Source organism: Falco punctatus (assembly GCF_963210335.1).
Source record: "Falco punctatus genome assembly, chromosome: 4".
Taxonomy (NCBI): Eukaryota; Metazoa; Chordata; class Aves; order Falconiformes; family Falconidae; genus Falco; species Falco punctatus.
Window position 1 is genome coordinate 70,338,423 of NC_137583.1, and position 12,150 is coordinate 70,350,572.

Genomic DNA, 12,150 nt, shown 5'->3' on the forward strand with positions numbered 1-12,150 from the left:
CCCCCCCCCTCGCCGGCAGCATCCCCAGGGCGAGGGCTGCGGGGGCTGTTTCCCAGGCGCGGCCCGCGGAAGGCTGGCGCAGCCGGCGGGGGGCAGGCGCGGGGCCACGCACCCGCAGGGGGCAAGCCTGCGCGGCCCCCAGTCTGGCTCCCCCTCCCCAGCACTTTTGGGGAGAGCTTTGTCCGACTCCGGGTAGCGCGCCCATCCCGGTGGCGGCGGGACCGCGGGGCAACGGCGGGGACACTCCCCCACCCACGCAAGGCTGGTGTTTGGGGATTCGGGTCTTTCGGCTGGAAGCCACAAGCGGAGCACAGGCACTGAAAGGAGGGGACTTCCTAGAGATAGACAAAGACATCAGTTGGAAGCACTTCAGGAGAGGACGTCAAAAGGGGTGGAGAGAAGGGGAGAGTGTCCCCCCGCCCGTCCTCGTCCCGTCCCGTTGTCCGTCCGTCGCCCCCCCCCGCCTGTATAAGAGCAGCCCGAGGCGGCGGCGGGGCTGCGGGGCGGGCGGCTGGGCGGAGGGGGCTGGCTGGGGCGAGAACCCGGCTGCACGGCCCCGGGGCTCACCCCGCCGCCCGGGCACCGGCCCGCGCGGTACTGCAGGGCTTCCTCGGGATGCCGTAGGCTCTCGGAAGCAGCTCCCCACAAATGCACCGCTCCACAAGGTACAATCCGGGTTTATTATTAACAAACACAGGAAGAGTCCACGTGAGGCAATAAATTATTTTCACAGGTTCTGGCATTTTCCCCGCCCCCCCCCCAAGGTGCTGGTGGAATAAACCTATTGCATATCTTAAAAAAATCAGGATAAATTATATAAATTATATATTCAAAACAGACGATTCTACCTCATTATCACTACTCCGTAATAAATAGATAAATAAAGTTGATTGCCCTTAGAGTCTGAATCTTAAATTACATTTACAATATAGGTCTCTACATACAGCATGTACAGGGCGGGGCGGGGGCGGGGGCCACCCGCGCGGCGCCTCACGCCACGAAGTCGAAGGGGGGCTCGTTCTCGATGTCGTTGAGGGAGGGTTTGTTGTTCACCTTCCGCGGGTCCTCGGGGGTCCACACTTTGGCTGTCCGGATGATGTTTTGTTCCTTGAGTTGCTTTTCATCAGTCCACGACAGCGAGTGACCGGCCAGAGGGGGGAGTCCGTAGTCGGGGTCGCTCGGGGAGGGAGATCCTGGGGGAAAGGGGGGAGAAAGCCAGGGGGTTATTGCTGGGGCCGGCATTCCTGCGGACCGCGGAGACGGGCCGGGCCGGGCCACCACTTACTTGTACCGCGGTGACAGATGATTATTTTCTTGGGCTGGCTGGGGCTTTCGCTGCTGGCGCTGCGCAGCGGCAGGTCGGACTGCACCAGTTCACTGAGGAAGTTGATGTAGCCGATGGCCAGGCGCAGCGTGTCCACCTTGGAGAGCCGCTTCTCGTAGGGCAGGGTGGGGATGTGCGAGCGCAGCCCCTCGAAGGCGTCGTTGATGGACTGCATCCGCCGCCGCTCCCGCACGTTGGCCGCCTGCCGGAGCTGCTGCAGCTCCGCCTCGGAGCGCACCCGCCGCCGCCGCTTGGCCGAGCCCAGCGCCTGGAGCCGCCCCCCGGGGGACAGCAGCGCCGCGCCCGCCGCTCCGCAGCACTCGTAGACGAAGCCGGGCGAGGCGGGCGACGGCGGGAAGGTGGCGGCCGGCGCCGGGCAGCGGTAGCCGCTCTCGGGGTCGCCGCCGTCGCGGTAGTACTCCTGAAGCTGCCGGCTGAGGAAGTCCACGTCGGGCTCCAGCAGCCCGTCGGCGGCCAGCGCGTCCCGCGGGGGCGGCTCAGGGAAGAAGTCCTCCTCGTCGAAGTAGGGGGGCGAGGAGAAGGAGTCCAGCCCCCCGGGGAAGTGCTCCAGCAGCACCGTCTCCATGCTGCGTCCGGCCCCGGCGGGGACGGGACGGGACGGGACGGGACGGGACGGGGCGGGGGGGCAGCCCCGCCGGGACACGCCTGCAGCCGCTCCCGCCGGCCCGCTCGCCGAGCCGCCCCGGCGGCGGCGGGGCCCCCGCCCCTGCCCTGCCCTCCCCGCCCCTGGGTGGCCGGGAGGCCGGGCCGCTGCCGCCGCTCTCCGGGGAGGAGGCCGGAGCCGGCTGGCGCGGCGGGCCGGCACGCGAGGAGTTTTATAACGACATCCCTGGGCGCGTGCCGCTGACCGCCGCCGCCAGCCAATCAGCGCACGCCGAGGGGGGGGGGGCGGGCGAGGGGGGCCGGGTTCCCCCGTCGGGGGGACACCGCGGAGCTCCCGCCGGCCGAGGGGCGGCGCCGCGGCGGGGACCGAGGCGGGGGGGGGGTGTGGGGCGGGGGAGCGGGCGGGCCCCAGCAGTGCCCCCCGCCCGGCCCCGCCCGGCCTCGCCCTCCAGGGACGGGCCCGAAGCCCGCGGAGCCGCTCGGAGCGGCGCTCCCCGCACGTCGGGCGAGCGGCCCCGGGCCGCCTCGGCACTTCTCCCCACATGTCGCTGGCCGAAACGCGCGCTCGCAGCGACCGGCTTAGCCTCCCTCCGGGCCTCGGGAGGGCTCACCTCCGCGGATCTTCCCCCCAGCACTTCCCTCGGGCCCGCCAGTCCCCGCCGCCGGCAGAGCCGCTGTCGGAGCGGGCATCGGGTGGATCAGTGGCGCGGGGCTTCTTGCGGCATTTGCAAACGAGAACTCTACCGTAACATCAAAATAAATCACATCAGCTCCTCGCGCCCGGCCGTGCGTCGATTTCGACCGCATCGGGCCCTGTTGCGTTTTTCCTTTTCCCACTCCCAGTGCCCTCTCAGGACGAGCTCGCTTGGCGGAGGCTCTGTTAATAATTCCCTAACTGACTCTCACTGATTAAAGCCTTAAAAATTCTCACTGGGGTGAGATGGATTACTCGGCAGATTAGGGGAGGATTATCTCTGTCATTAGCGCTGCAACAGTTTGTCCGGCAGAGTCTGTCGGGGTTTATCGAAAGTGACTTTACAGTGTGCCACCAGCATGGGCAGAGATCAAACCCCGAATGGAAACGTACCCCGCTCTATCAGCACAGCAAGACAGGGCCAGCTCCGGGAAATAAATGACTCGACTTCAAAGCCGCTGACAACGCTGTGATAACGGCAGGGAAACTTGTGAGTCACGGGAGGGAACAAAGAGCTTTGCAAGAACCGCTCCTTGGAAAGCCCTGCCTGCGGACGGACCACGCGAAAAAACGAGAAAGGGAAGGAGGAAACCTTCGCGCGAAGCCAGGAATGCGCCCGCGCGTGGCTGGGGGACCGCTGCGACCGTCCCGCGACGGGGAAACTGAGGGAGTCTCTGCACCAAGGGGTGATGTGACGGCCAAGCGGCTCCCCGTTCACGCCCAGCCGTGGAGAGGGACCGGGGACCTCGGAATCGGAAGAACTGGGATGAGGGGACGAGGCGGGGGCTGCGGGCCAGGGGAGCGTTCGCCGACCGGGATAGACGAGGACCTCCAGCAGCTGCGGCTCCCTGCTGCGGGCACTACCGCCCGGTACTCTCCGCCGCGCTGGGAGAGCCCGGCCCGGCTGCCCGCGGCTGGAGAGACGGCGCAGGCCCCTCTCCCACTCCCCTCCGCGTAGGGCTCCGCAGCACGTCCGTGCCCAGCGTGCGTGGCCGGGACCCCCGCGGGCCCTGCTGTGCTGCCCACTGAGTGGGAGCGAGAACCCGGGCTGGGAGAGACCAGAGGAAGGCTCCAGTGCCACCTCCTGCTCGCAGCCCCGGCAGCTGCAAGGCCGAGCCAGGTTGCTCAGGGTTTTAGCCGGTCTGGTGCTGAAAACCTCCATGGATGGAGCCTGCGCAAACTCCCAGGGCAACCTGTGCTACTTCAGCCACCTCGCGGTTAAAGGAAGTGTTGATCCCTTACGGATATAAAGTTTGAACCTCTCCTGTTTCTCACAGTGGAAAAGGTTCTCCGTGCGCCCGGACTCCTGTTTCCATTCACGCTCACTGTCCCTCAGCCTCGCACCATACACCGCTGCCGAGAGCCGGGCTTCTGGATGCCCAGCCCCGCAGTGCTGTGAGGTGCCCCCGACACCGCCTCTGCCCCCGGCTGAGCCAGCCCCTCTCCTGCAGCCTTTCCGCCCCGTGCAGCCTCCGCTGCCTCCTTGGCCCTCCGCCCCTCGTGAGAGTGTTTCCTGTACCGGCTGTCCCAACACCGGCCGCTGTACTTAGATACGGTCTCAGGAGTGCCTAGGGCGGGGGATCATCCCTTCTCTCGGTCTCCTGGGCCGCGATCGTGTTCATGCAGCCCAGAGACGCTGCTGGCATCCTGTGCGGCCAGGGCACGCAGCTGGCTCACACCCAGCTCGCTGCCAGCAGCACCCCCAGCACTTCCAGCGGGGCTCGGTGGGGACCGCTCCGAGCGGCACAGGGCGCGGAGCCGCAGCTTGGCAGATGCATCGCTCGCCGCCGGACCGCTCCTCCTGAGCAACCCTGCCCCGCCGACCCGAGGGACCCACCTGGGAGAGCGAACAGCTAGCTTCGGCACCGCACGGGAACCGCGCTGCTTCCCCTTCCCCGCCCCGGGGGGGCGCGTTTCCCCTTTACACCGCGAGCATCACTTGTCCGCCCCTTGGAGCTCCCCGGCGCTGGGAGGGTAGATAAATGGCGGTGCCGGGGCAGCCGGGCGTGAGGCGCTGGTGGGAGGGCAGGGACCCGCCGTGCCCGGCCCCCGAGGCTGTTGCCGGGGGTGGAGGGGCTAGGTAGCCCAGGGCAGCCCACGACTGCTCCCGCATCCCCATGGCGCCAGGAGCCGCCCGCTCAGCCACAGCCGGTCCCACAGTCGCGCTGCTCAGCCGAGGCGCGGTCCCCGCGCCCCTGTTCTATGTCACCCGCAACCCGTGGCACCCCAGTCCTGTGCAGGTCCCGGGGGACAGGAGCTCTACCCGCGGTCCCTCTTGTCCCCGCTGGCTCAGCTGGACGCGTGTCCATCTTTCCCCAGCACCGTCCCACGCACCGCGGCCGGGCGCACCGGGGACGCCGGGCCACGCCTGCGGCTGGAGAATCCCAGTTCCCGAGAGCAAATGAGCCAGCTCCTGCCTCCCTGCCCGGTATGGCCTTACGCGCAATGAGTGCAGCCGGGGAACGAACGCTACGGGTGAAGGCATCGCATCTAGAAGCACAAGTATAAATTTGGCACATGACATCCGCTCGGATCCATGTCACTCCTACTCCGAAACACCCAGAAAAAGAAAGCAAAACCCTAAGTCCTAACAACACCGAGGTGATTTCAGGGGGATTTCCTGGCTACTGAGCTGGCTCTGTTCCTTTCCTGCATGCCCAAGGAGTCATTATGCAAGGAATGGCGAGTCCTTGCTCCTGCCACACTTTGCTTGGAGCCGGGGAGTTCAAAGTCGATGAGCAAACCGTGTCGAGTGGTCCCTGTCACCACCACACCCACTTGAGACACACACACACTCCTACGCTGACCCACGGCCCGCCTGGCAGCACTTCCCCTAGGTCAGACAGACCAAGCGCCGCCAGATCCAGAGGGGGGGCAACCCCACGCACACCCCCACCCTCTCCCCCGAAACAGGCTCTTTTTCCCCAAAGCCTCTGCCACTAGCCTTGTGCCAGCACAGCATTTTGACCACGGTCTGTCCCTGTCCCTGGGAGCCGAGACAAGCGCTAGGTTAACGTGGTGGTGAAGCATCTTCCCGACGGCCAAGTCTGAAGGCTTTAGGGGATGATGAAGCGGGAGAAGCAGGAGCTCCACTGCTGATCTAAGGACAATACGTGCCCAGAGAGGCAGGGGGAGCCCAGCCCATGCCCAGATTCTTTCCCTGTTCCCCTGAGCTGGCGGTGCCCGCTTTGCTCCGGCACACGTTAGGACCGCACAGCCAGGGTGAGCCCTACAGCGCTGGGCAGTGAATGTCACACTGTGCGGGTGGCACGACACCAGCGGGCCACAAAACTCAGACAGGTGGTCTGGGAAGTGAGTCTGTCCGGTCTGTCCGTCCCCACGAGGCAGCTCCGCCAGGACCGACGGGCATTTCACGACACCGTCGGGGCTGTGGGTCTTCCCGCGGCTGCCCGGCAGTTCTCGATGATGGGAGCGTGCTGCTGGGGAAGCAGAGGGATGTTCTGGGTGCCTACTGTTTCCAAACTGTCTGGGCACTCGGACCCTGGCTTGAAACCGTTCAGACCTAGCAGATCATTGGAAAGTTTGCGAACACCGCCCCAGAGGAGGTGGAACGGTCTCGTACAGCCCTTCTCTCCCTCGCCAGGCACAGCTAGCGCTCCGCGTGTGCGCTGGGGTGCGAAGGCAATGAAACATCTGTCCCTATAGATCCCCGGCGCTCAGTGCCCCGTCCGACGCCCAGCTCAGGGGCAGAAGCGATTCCCTTACCGTGCCGAGCTCAGCCCTCGCCCCTGCGGCAACGGTGGCTTTAAAGACCAATGATTTCATGTTTGTACATCTGCCTTTGAGAAATGAGTACGGACCGTGCCCGAAGGAACCGCCTGAGGCGCGGGAAGGCTCCTCTCGGGTTGCCTAAGATGTTACGAAAAGGAAACTTGCGAAAACCAGGAACCTGTAACTGCGCAGCCCGGGCCACGGAACGCACCTGGGCCAGCACCGCCTGCGTCGTAAACGCTCTTCTTTCAGTATTTGTCCTGCCCGACTGTCTCACCCGGCTCCCCTTCCCGCGGCGTGCTCACGGGAACGACACCTCCCCGCACCACTCTCCAGTAAAGAAAATGTATGACCAGCACCTGATACTTCGTTATTTCACATCCCGGAGGGCAGGAACCAGTGGGGGTACCCCAAGGGGCACTCCGCCTTCCCTCCAGAGTCAATGAGCATACAAGCACAGCTAGCAGCCACTTTCACGAGGACGTGGAGTCGCTAAAGGTTCCAAGATGGGGCAGGACACGAGGCCAGGGCAGAGCTGCATGCAGGGTCTGACCCACCAGCCCCCACTCCCGACCCTCCGTGGGCCCATGCAACGCCCCCCGCCGGGGGAACACGAAGAGGGCGCGCATCCCGCACCGAGGGCACCCGGAGCTTGCCAGGTCCTCCGGCCCTGCCTCTGCCGGGGTACCCCGCTCGGCGCTGTACACCCGCCGGCCCGAGAAGACCAAGCCTTCAGCGAGGGATGGGGCCCGACCCTGGCTCGGGAAGGCGGTAAAGACCTCCTCCGTGGGCGAGGGGCTGCGCACCACAGCTGGGAACCCACAGCGGCTCTACTTCTCTAAGGCAAGAAGAGCACCTGGCTCGCCGGCGCCCATCCCTTCCCGTTCACAGGTTTCATCTCGGGGTCTCTCGGGGCCGCAGCAGGGCCGGGCAGCAGGGAGCAGCCCGTCGCCCCGACGGGGCTGCAAAGCGCAGACAACACCCGCCGATGCTCTGCATGGAGCGCAGGACACCAGCCTCGGCTCTCTGAGTGCCCCAGCGCTGGCGGCGCTCAGCATGGCGGCCCATGCCCAAGGGATCGGGCCCCGGCGGGCTTCGCACCTCCTAGGGATCTGTCCCGCCTCCCACAAACACCTTTTTCGTCCGCAAACCCACGCTCCTGGCTGTCTTAGCGGCGGCGGAGCGGCGAGCGGCTCCCTCAAGACACCCACGCAGGGTACGAGCCCCGCGGTCAGAAGCAGCAGCGCTCGTCCTCTTTGCCTCTCCACGCCTGCGGAGGCCCCCGGGGATGCTGCGTGGTGAGCGCGGCTCCGCGCTCGCCCCCAGCAGGAAGAGGCAGCCGGGTCCCCCGCCTTGCTGCCCCCGAGCATCCCCGGCTGCCGCCTCCAACGCCTCCCATCCGTACGTGCCCCGGCATCTACTTTCTGCCACGTTTTGCCCTGAACAGTTGGGAGACGGAAAATGGATAAAAGGTGGACTTAAGCGAGCAGCAGCAGGGTCCGAAGTGGAGAGGAGCTGCAGGTGACAGGGGCGAGCTTCGCACTCCACCTTTCCAGTCCAGTCCAGTGTCTTTGGAAGTAGCTCCAAACACACAGAATCATAGAATCATTTAGGCTGGAAACTCATGTGATACTCCAGAATAACGAAGCCTGTTAGCTAAAGCTAAAGTAAAACCCCAAGACCCCCGAGGTCCACAGGCCTGTTTAGTTCCTATCCAGGCCTAAAATCCATCTCTTACTTACATGTTACCTGCATGTTTTTCCTAACTCCTATTGCTGATCCAATGCCATGAAACCACAGGCATGGAAAGACAAGCCGTGAGAGTTCCCCCTTCCTCTACGCAGGCACTACCCAACATTCTCCACACTGTCAGTGTTTAACCAAACAAGAGTCCAGAAAATCACAGTGAGGCAAATACCGAGTATGGCCATTTTTTCCTTCAAGTCTCTAAAACCCACCAGCTAACCCGCTGGGATTGCTTCGGCGTACTGCACTCTTTTGGACATGCAATGTTTGATGCGGAAAGGAAGCAGGGGGCTTTTGAAAGGCTGAACCGGAGTTGGCCCAAAACCCTATGCAGCTGATATTTTATCAGGAAAGGATTAAAACCCCCTAGACCCTACGCCAATTCCTGATTTGAAAGGGCACTTAATTTAATTGAAAAATACCACAACTCCTCCAGTCTCTTTACCACTGAAAGCATAATTTAAACTAAGCTGTGCTCAGTGCAATCTTGTGGAATTGTGTGTTTCCTGGTAATAAACTTTCATACAACTTTCCTGCTCTGAAGGCGAGGGAAGGAGACCCGCACGCCTCGCTGGGGCGTCAGGGCATCACACCGCACCCCTGACACCGGGCAGGTCTGCAGCTCCTCGAAGCAGGGACTGGCCCCGGGAGTTGCGGGCGGATCGCCGTCGGCCGCTGCCACTCGGCCGCGGCGAGGCCGCCCCTTCCCCCGCCGCCACGTGAGGCCCATCAGTAAGACGGGGAGAAGCGCTCCCCCCTCGGCGTCGCTACCGGGGCGAGCGCGGCGCGGCGGGGCGGCGGCCCCACAAAGGCGGCGGGGCGGCCCCGGGCCCTCGCACGCCCGGCGGAGGAGGAGGCACCTGCAGCCGGGGTCGGCCCGGCTGCGCGCCCTCCCCTCCGAGCTGGTACCTGGGCGCTGGGCTGGTAATGCACCATAAACAGCCTCCTTTCAGGCTCTTTCAAACCGAGATCGCGGAGGTCACCGTGTCTACAACCCCCCCTCTGTCGGCCGCTCGGGCCGGGGTGCCAGCGCGGCAAGCTGGAGAGCAGGCACAGCCCATGGGAATCCCAACACTTGTGCCGCCGGCTCCCCCGGCCCGCCCTTCTCCCCCCCTCCCCCGCCCCGAGGAGCCGCTGAATGTAACAAATGAGCTGCAATCGATCTGCGGGCACGGGGGAAAATCAAATTATATGGTGCGGCTGGGCGGCCGCGGCCGGCAAAAGGTGCGGGCGGCTTCCCTCCGCCGGCGCGCTCTCCGCGGAGCGGAGGGGCCGCCAGCCCCAGCCCCAGCCCCGTGCCCGCCAAGCTTCGCCTCCCGCTCCATGGAGGGGCCTGAGCTGCGCCGACCGCCGCCTGCGAGGAGTTCGCCCCAGTCCCGCTAAACGCGGCTCCGCCGGCCGGTGCCTCCCTGCCCCGAGGCGCCCCGCGGCCTCCCGGTCCCGCTGCCGGCCTGCGCGCTCGTTGCGCGGCGTGCGGAGGCGGGAACAGCTACGGCACAACACCTGGGGGGACGGGACGGGACACACGGCTCCAGCTAGGTCGCGCATCAAAGGCCTTTCCTCCCCTTCTGGTGCCCCTTTCAGGTCTCCCGCCCTGAGCGCCTCTCCCGGGCCTGGGGCTGGCAAAGGGAAGCAGCCCTATCCCGCCACCGGTGCCGCCGGGCCTGTCCCGCACCTGCGGAGCCCGGGGCTCGCCGCCCGGGGGACGCACCGCCCCGTCGAGAGGAAAGCCGGGTACCCGCCAGCCTGGCCGGGCAGCACCTGCCGAAGCGGCGGGTTGCGAGCTAGGGGGTTCAGACAGGGAGCTCGTACCTGAGCCCTTATCTCGCCCCCCCAGACGTGCGTGTGGGGACGGCTCCGCTTGGGAAAAGCCCCGCGCAAGGCCGGCGGTTGTCTGCGCGTCCATGGGAATCTGGCCACTTGTGCCGGCCGCAGCCGGGAGGGGGCTGTGCTTCCTTTACAAAAAGAGACACAATTAAGCAAAATGCTCAATGAACGTTATAAATGATGTGCAATCGCCTCGCAGATTGCTTAGCAAATCAAATTATATGGTTGCTCACGGATGATTTCCATGTGCTTTAAAACGCAAACAGGTACTTTCTGACTGGGGGGTGTGTGTTGTTGGTGGTTTTTTTCCCCTAAACAAAAAAAAAAAAAAAGAAAAAAAAAGCGCAGCGCTTTAAACATTGCGGAGCAATGCCACACGCTGAAAGGCGGCTGTGTGAATATTCACGTTCTCCTTTGTTCGCCCCTGAATTTCACAATAGCCCGGGGAGGGCACGTCCACTGCACTCTTGTAAATTTACCAATCCTTGACTGAAACCGCCAGGCACCTGCTTGGCAAAGCACAAAGCTGCCTACGTTTCCACCAACAATTTACTGTTTCATCAGCTTCTAAATTGGCCCGACAATAGAAGGGCTCAAAGCTAATATAATTTAAATCAACGGACATGGCCGAGTTCAAGGCTCGGCGGCAGGGCCGCGGCTGCCGCTCGGCTTCTCCTGCGGGAGTGGTTCAGGTGCGAGGGGGGCGGGCCGTGCCCTGCCGCGGGGCCAGCCGGGCTGCCCGGCCAGGCCCGGGGCGAGGGGCGGCTGGAGGGAAAAGCCGCCACGGTGCGGGGTGGGGGATGCCGGGTGGGCGCTGGTTTCGCTGGATGGGGCGGGCGCAGTGACTCCATTAGGGCATCGCAGCGGAATGAAACGGCAAGAAACACAACCGGCACCCGCGGCGAACAGGCTCCTGCACGGGCTGTGACTGCCTCAGCAGGCGCGGGCAGCCTGGGAGCAGAGGCTGGCTCCCCCGGGGTTCCCGGCACCCCGCGGGGTGTTCCCGGCGAGCCCTGCTCAGCGCCGCCCGCCCGCCGCGGTACCGGCCGTGGGGGACTGGTGGGCAAGGCCGCCGGAGGAAAGCAGCACGTTTGAGGAGGGGTCCCTTGTTTTCCAAGACACAAAACCACTCACGGTGAGGGGGGAATGGCTCCTTGAGACCAGGTCCTGACAACACTCTGCGCTGATCCAGATGATCGCTCATTTGAAAAATCGTATGTGACCGTCACCATAACTGCAGAAGGGTTAGCTGAAACAAAGCAAAGCAGATGACTTGTGATACAATGCTAGTGACACACTGTACAGCTTTAAAAGGGGTAATAAGGCTCCCTAACACCGGCTGGCAGGAGGAGCTGTGACTTGGTTTTAGGGTTTTTATTCCTGATGACTTCCAATGACTGAGAGTTCTGTCCCAATGGACACAACAGGGCACTTTTTCATTCCGGTAAACAACCATGTTACATCATCTCTTCCATAAATACATCCAGTTCTAGATTACATAAAGTCTTCCAGTCAATGCTCCTTTTTGTGGGTTAGAGACTCCTGTTTTCTAACCCCATCCCTTGATCTCTTCTTCCCATGAAAGGTGTCCACGGGATTTTCCCTTAGGTTTATGTACAGTCACCATGTTCCTTCCCAGCTCTCATTTTCCCAAGGCAAGCAAAGCAAGCTCAGGATTAGACTCCCTGTTTATCACCCAAATCACCTTTCCTGCCCTTTTCTCCATATGAGTCCAGAACCTTAACTGCACGCAGCCATCCAGCAGAGTCCTCACAGCTCCCACCAGCATTTGCCTTTCTGCCAAAACCCCTCACTTGGTACTGCAAGGGTTGTATTTACCCTTTTCATGGCCCTGTTCCTTTGTCATTAACTAGTGCCCCAAGGTCTTTTTCCTCCACTATCTGGCAAGGAATACTGTGACCACAACCATAGCACACGTTCTTACCCTACATCCCAAATGTGTGACCTCTTAACACTGGATTTCATTCCTTCTTTGCCACGCTGGTACTCACAGTTCTAGGTTTCCTCCCGATGATTTTTCAAGCCTCCTCCATGCTGGGATGCTCTTCCTGCTCTGTGATTGTAAGGTGTTGTTAGTAGTGTCCTTCTTGTGTTCTAAAACCATTCACGAAAATTTTCTGTTGAGTCCATAAGAGCAAAGAGAAAAACTGTTCTGGGCCATGGCATGGGTTCATCCAGTTCC

General features: G+C 63.1%; 1 protein-coding gene across 1 annotated transcript; it reads right to left on the minus strand.

Annotated features, from left to right (window-relative positions):
• Positions 1-3: 3 nt before the first annotated feature.
• On the minus strand, positions 4-10,993 carry PTF1A (pancreas associated transcription factor 1a). The gene is made up of 2 exons (XM_080384900.1): positions 1,286-10,993; positions 4-1,193 (listed from the first exon to the last, which is right to left on the minus strand). Exons 1-2 carry the CDS (start codon positions 2,490-2,492, stop codon positions 991-993), a joined length of 1,410 nt encoding a protein of 469 aa, XP_080241026.1. The 5' UTR covers positions 2,493-10,993; the 3' UTR covers positions 4-990.
• Positions 10,994-12,150: the final 1,157 nt, after the last annotated feature.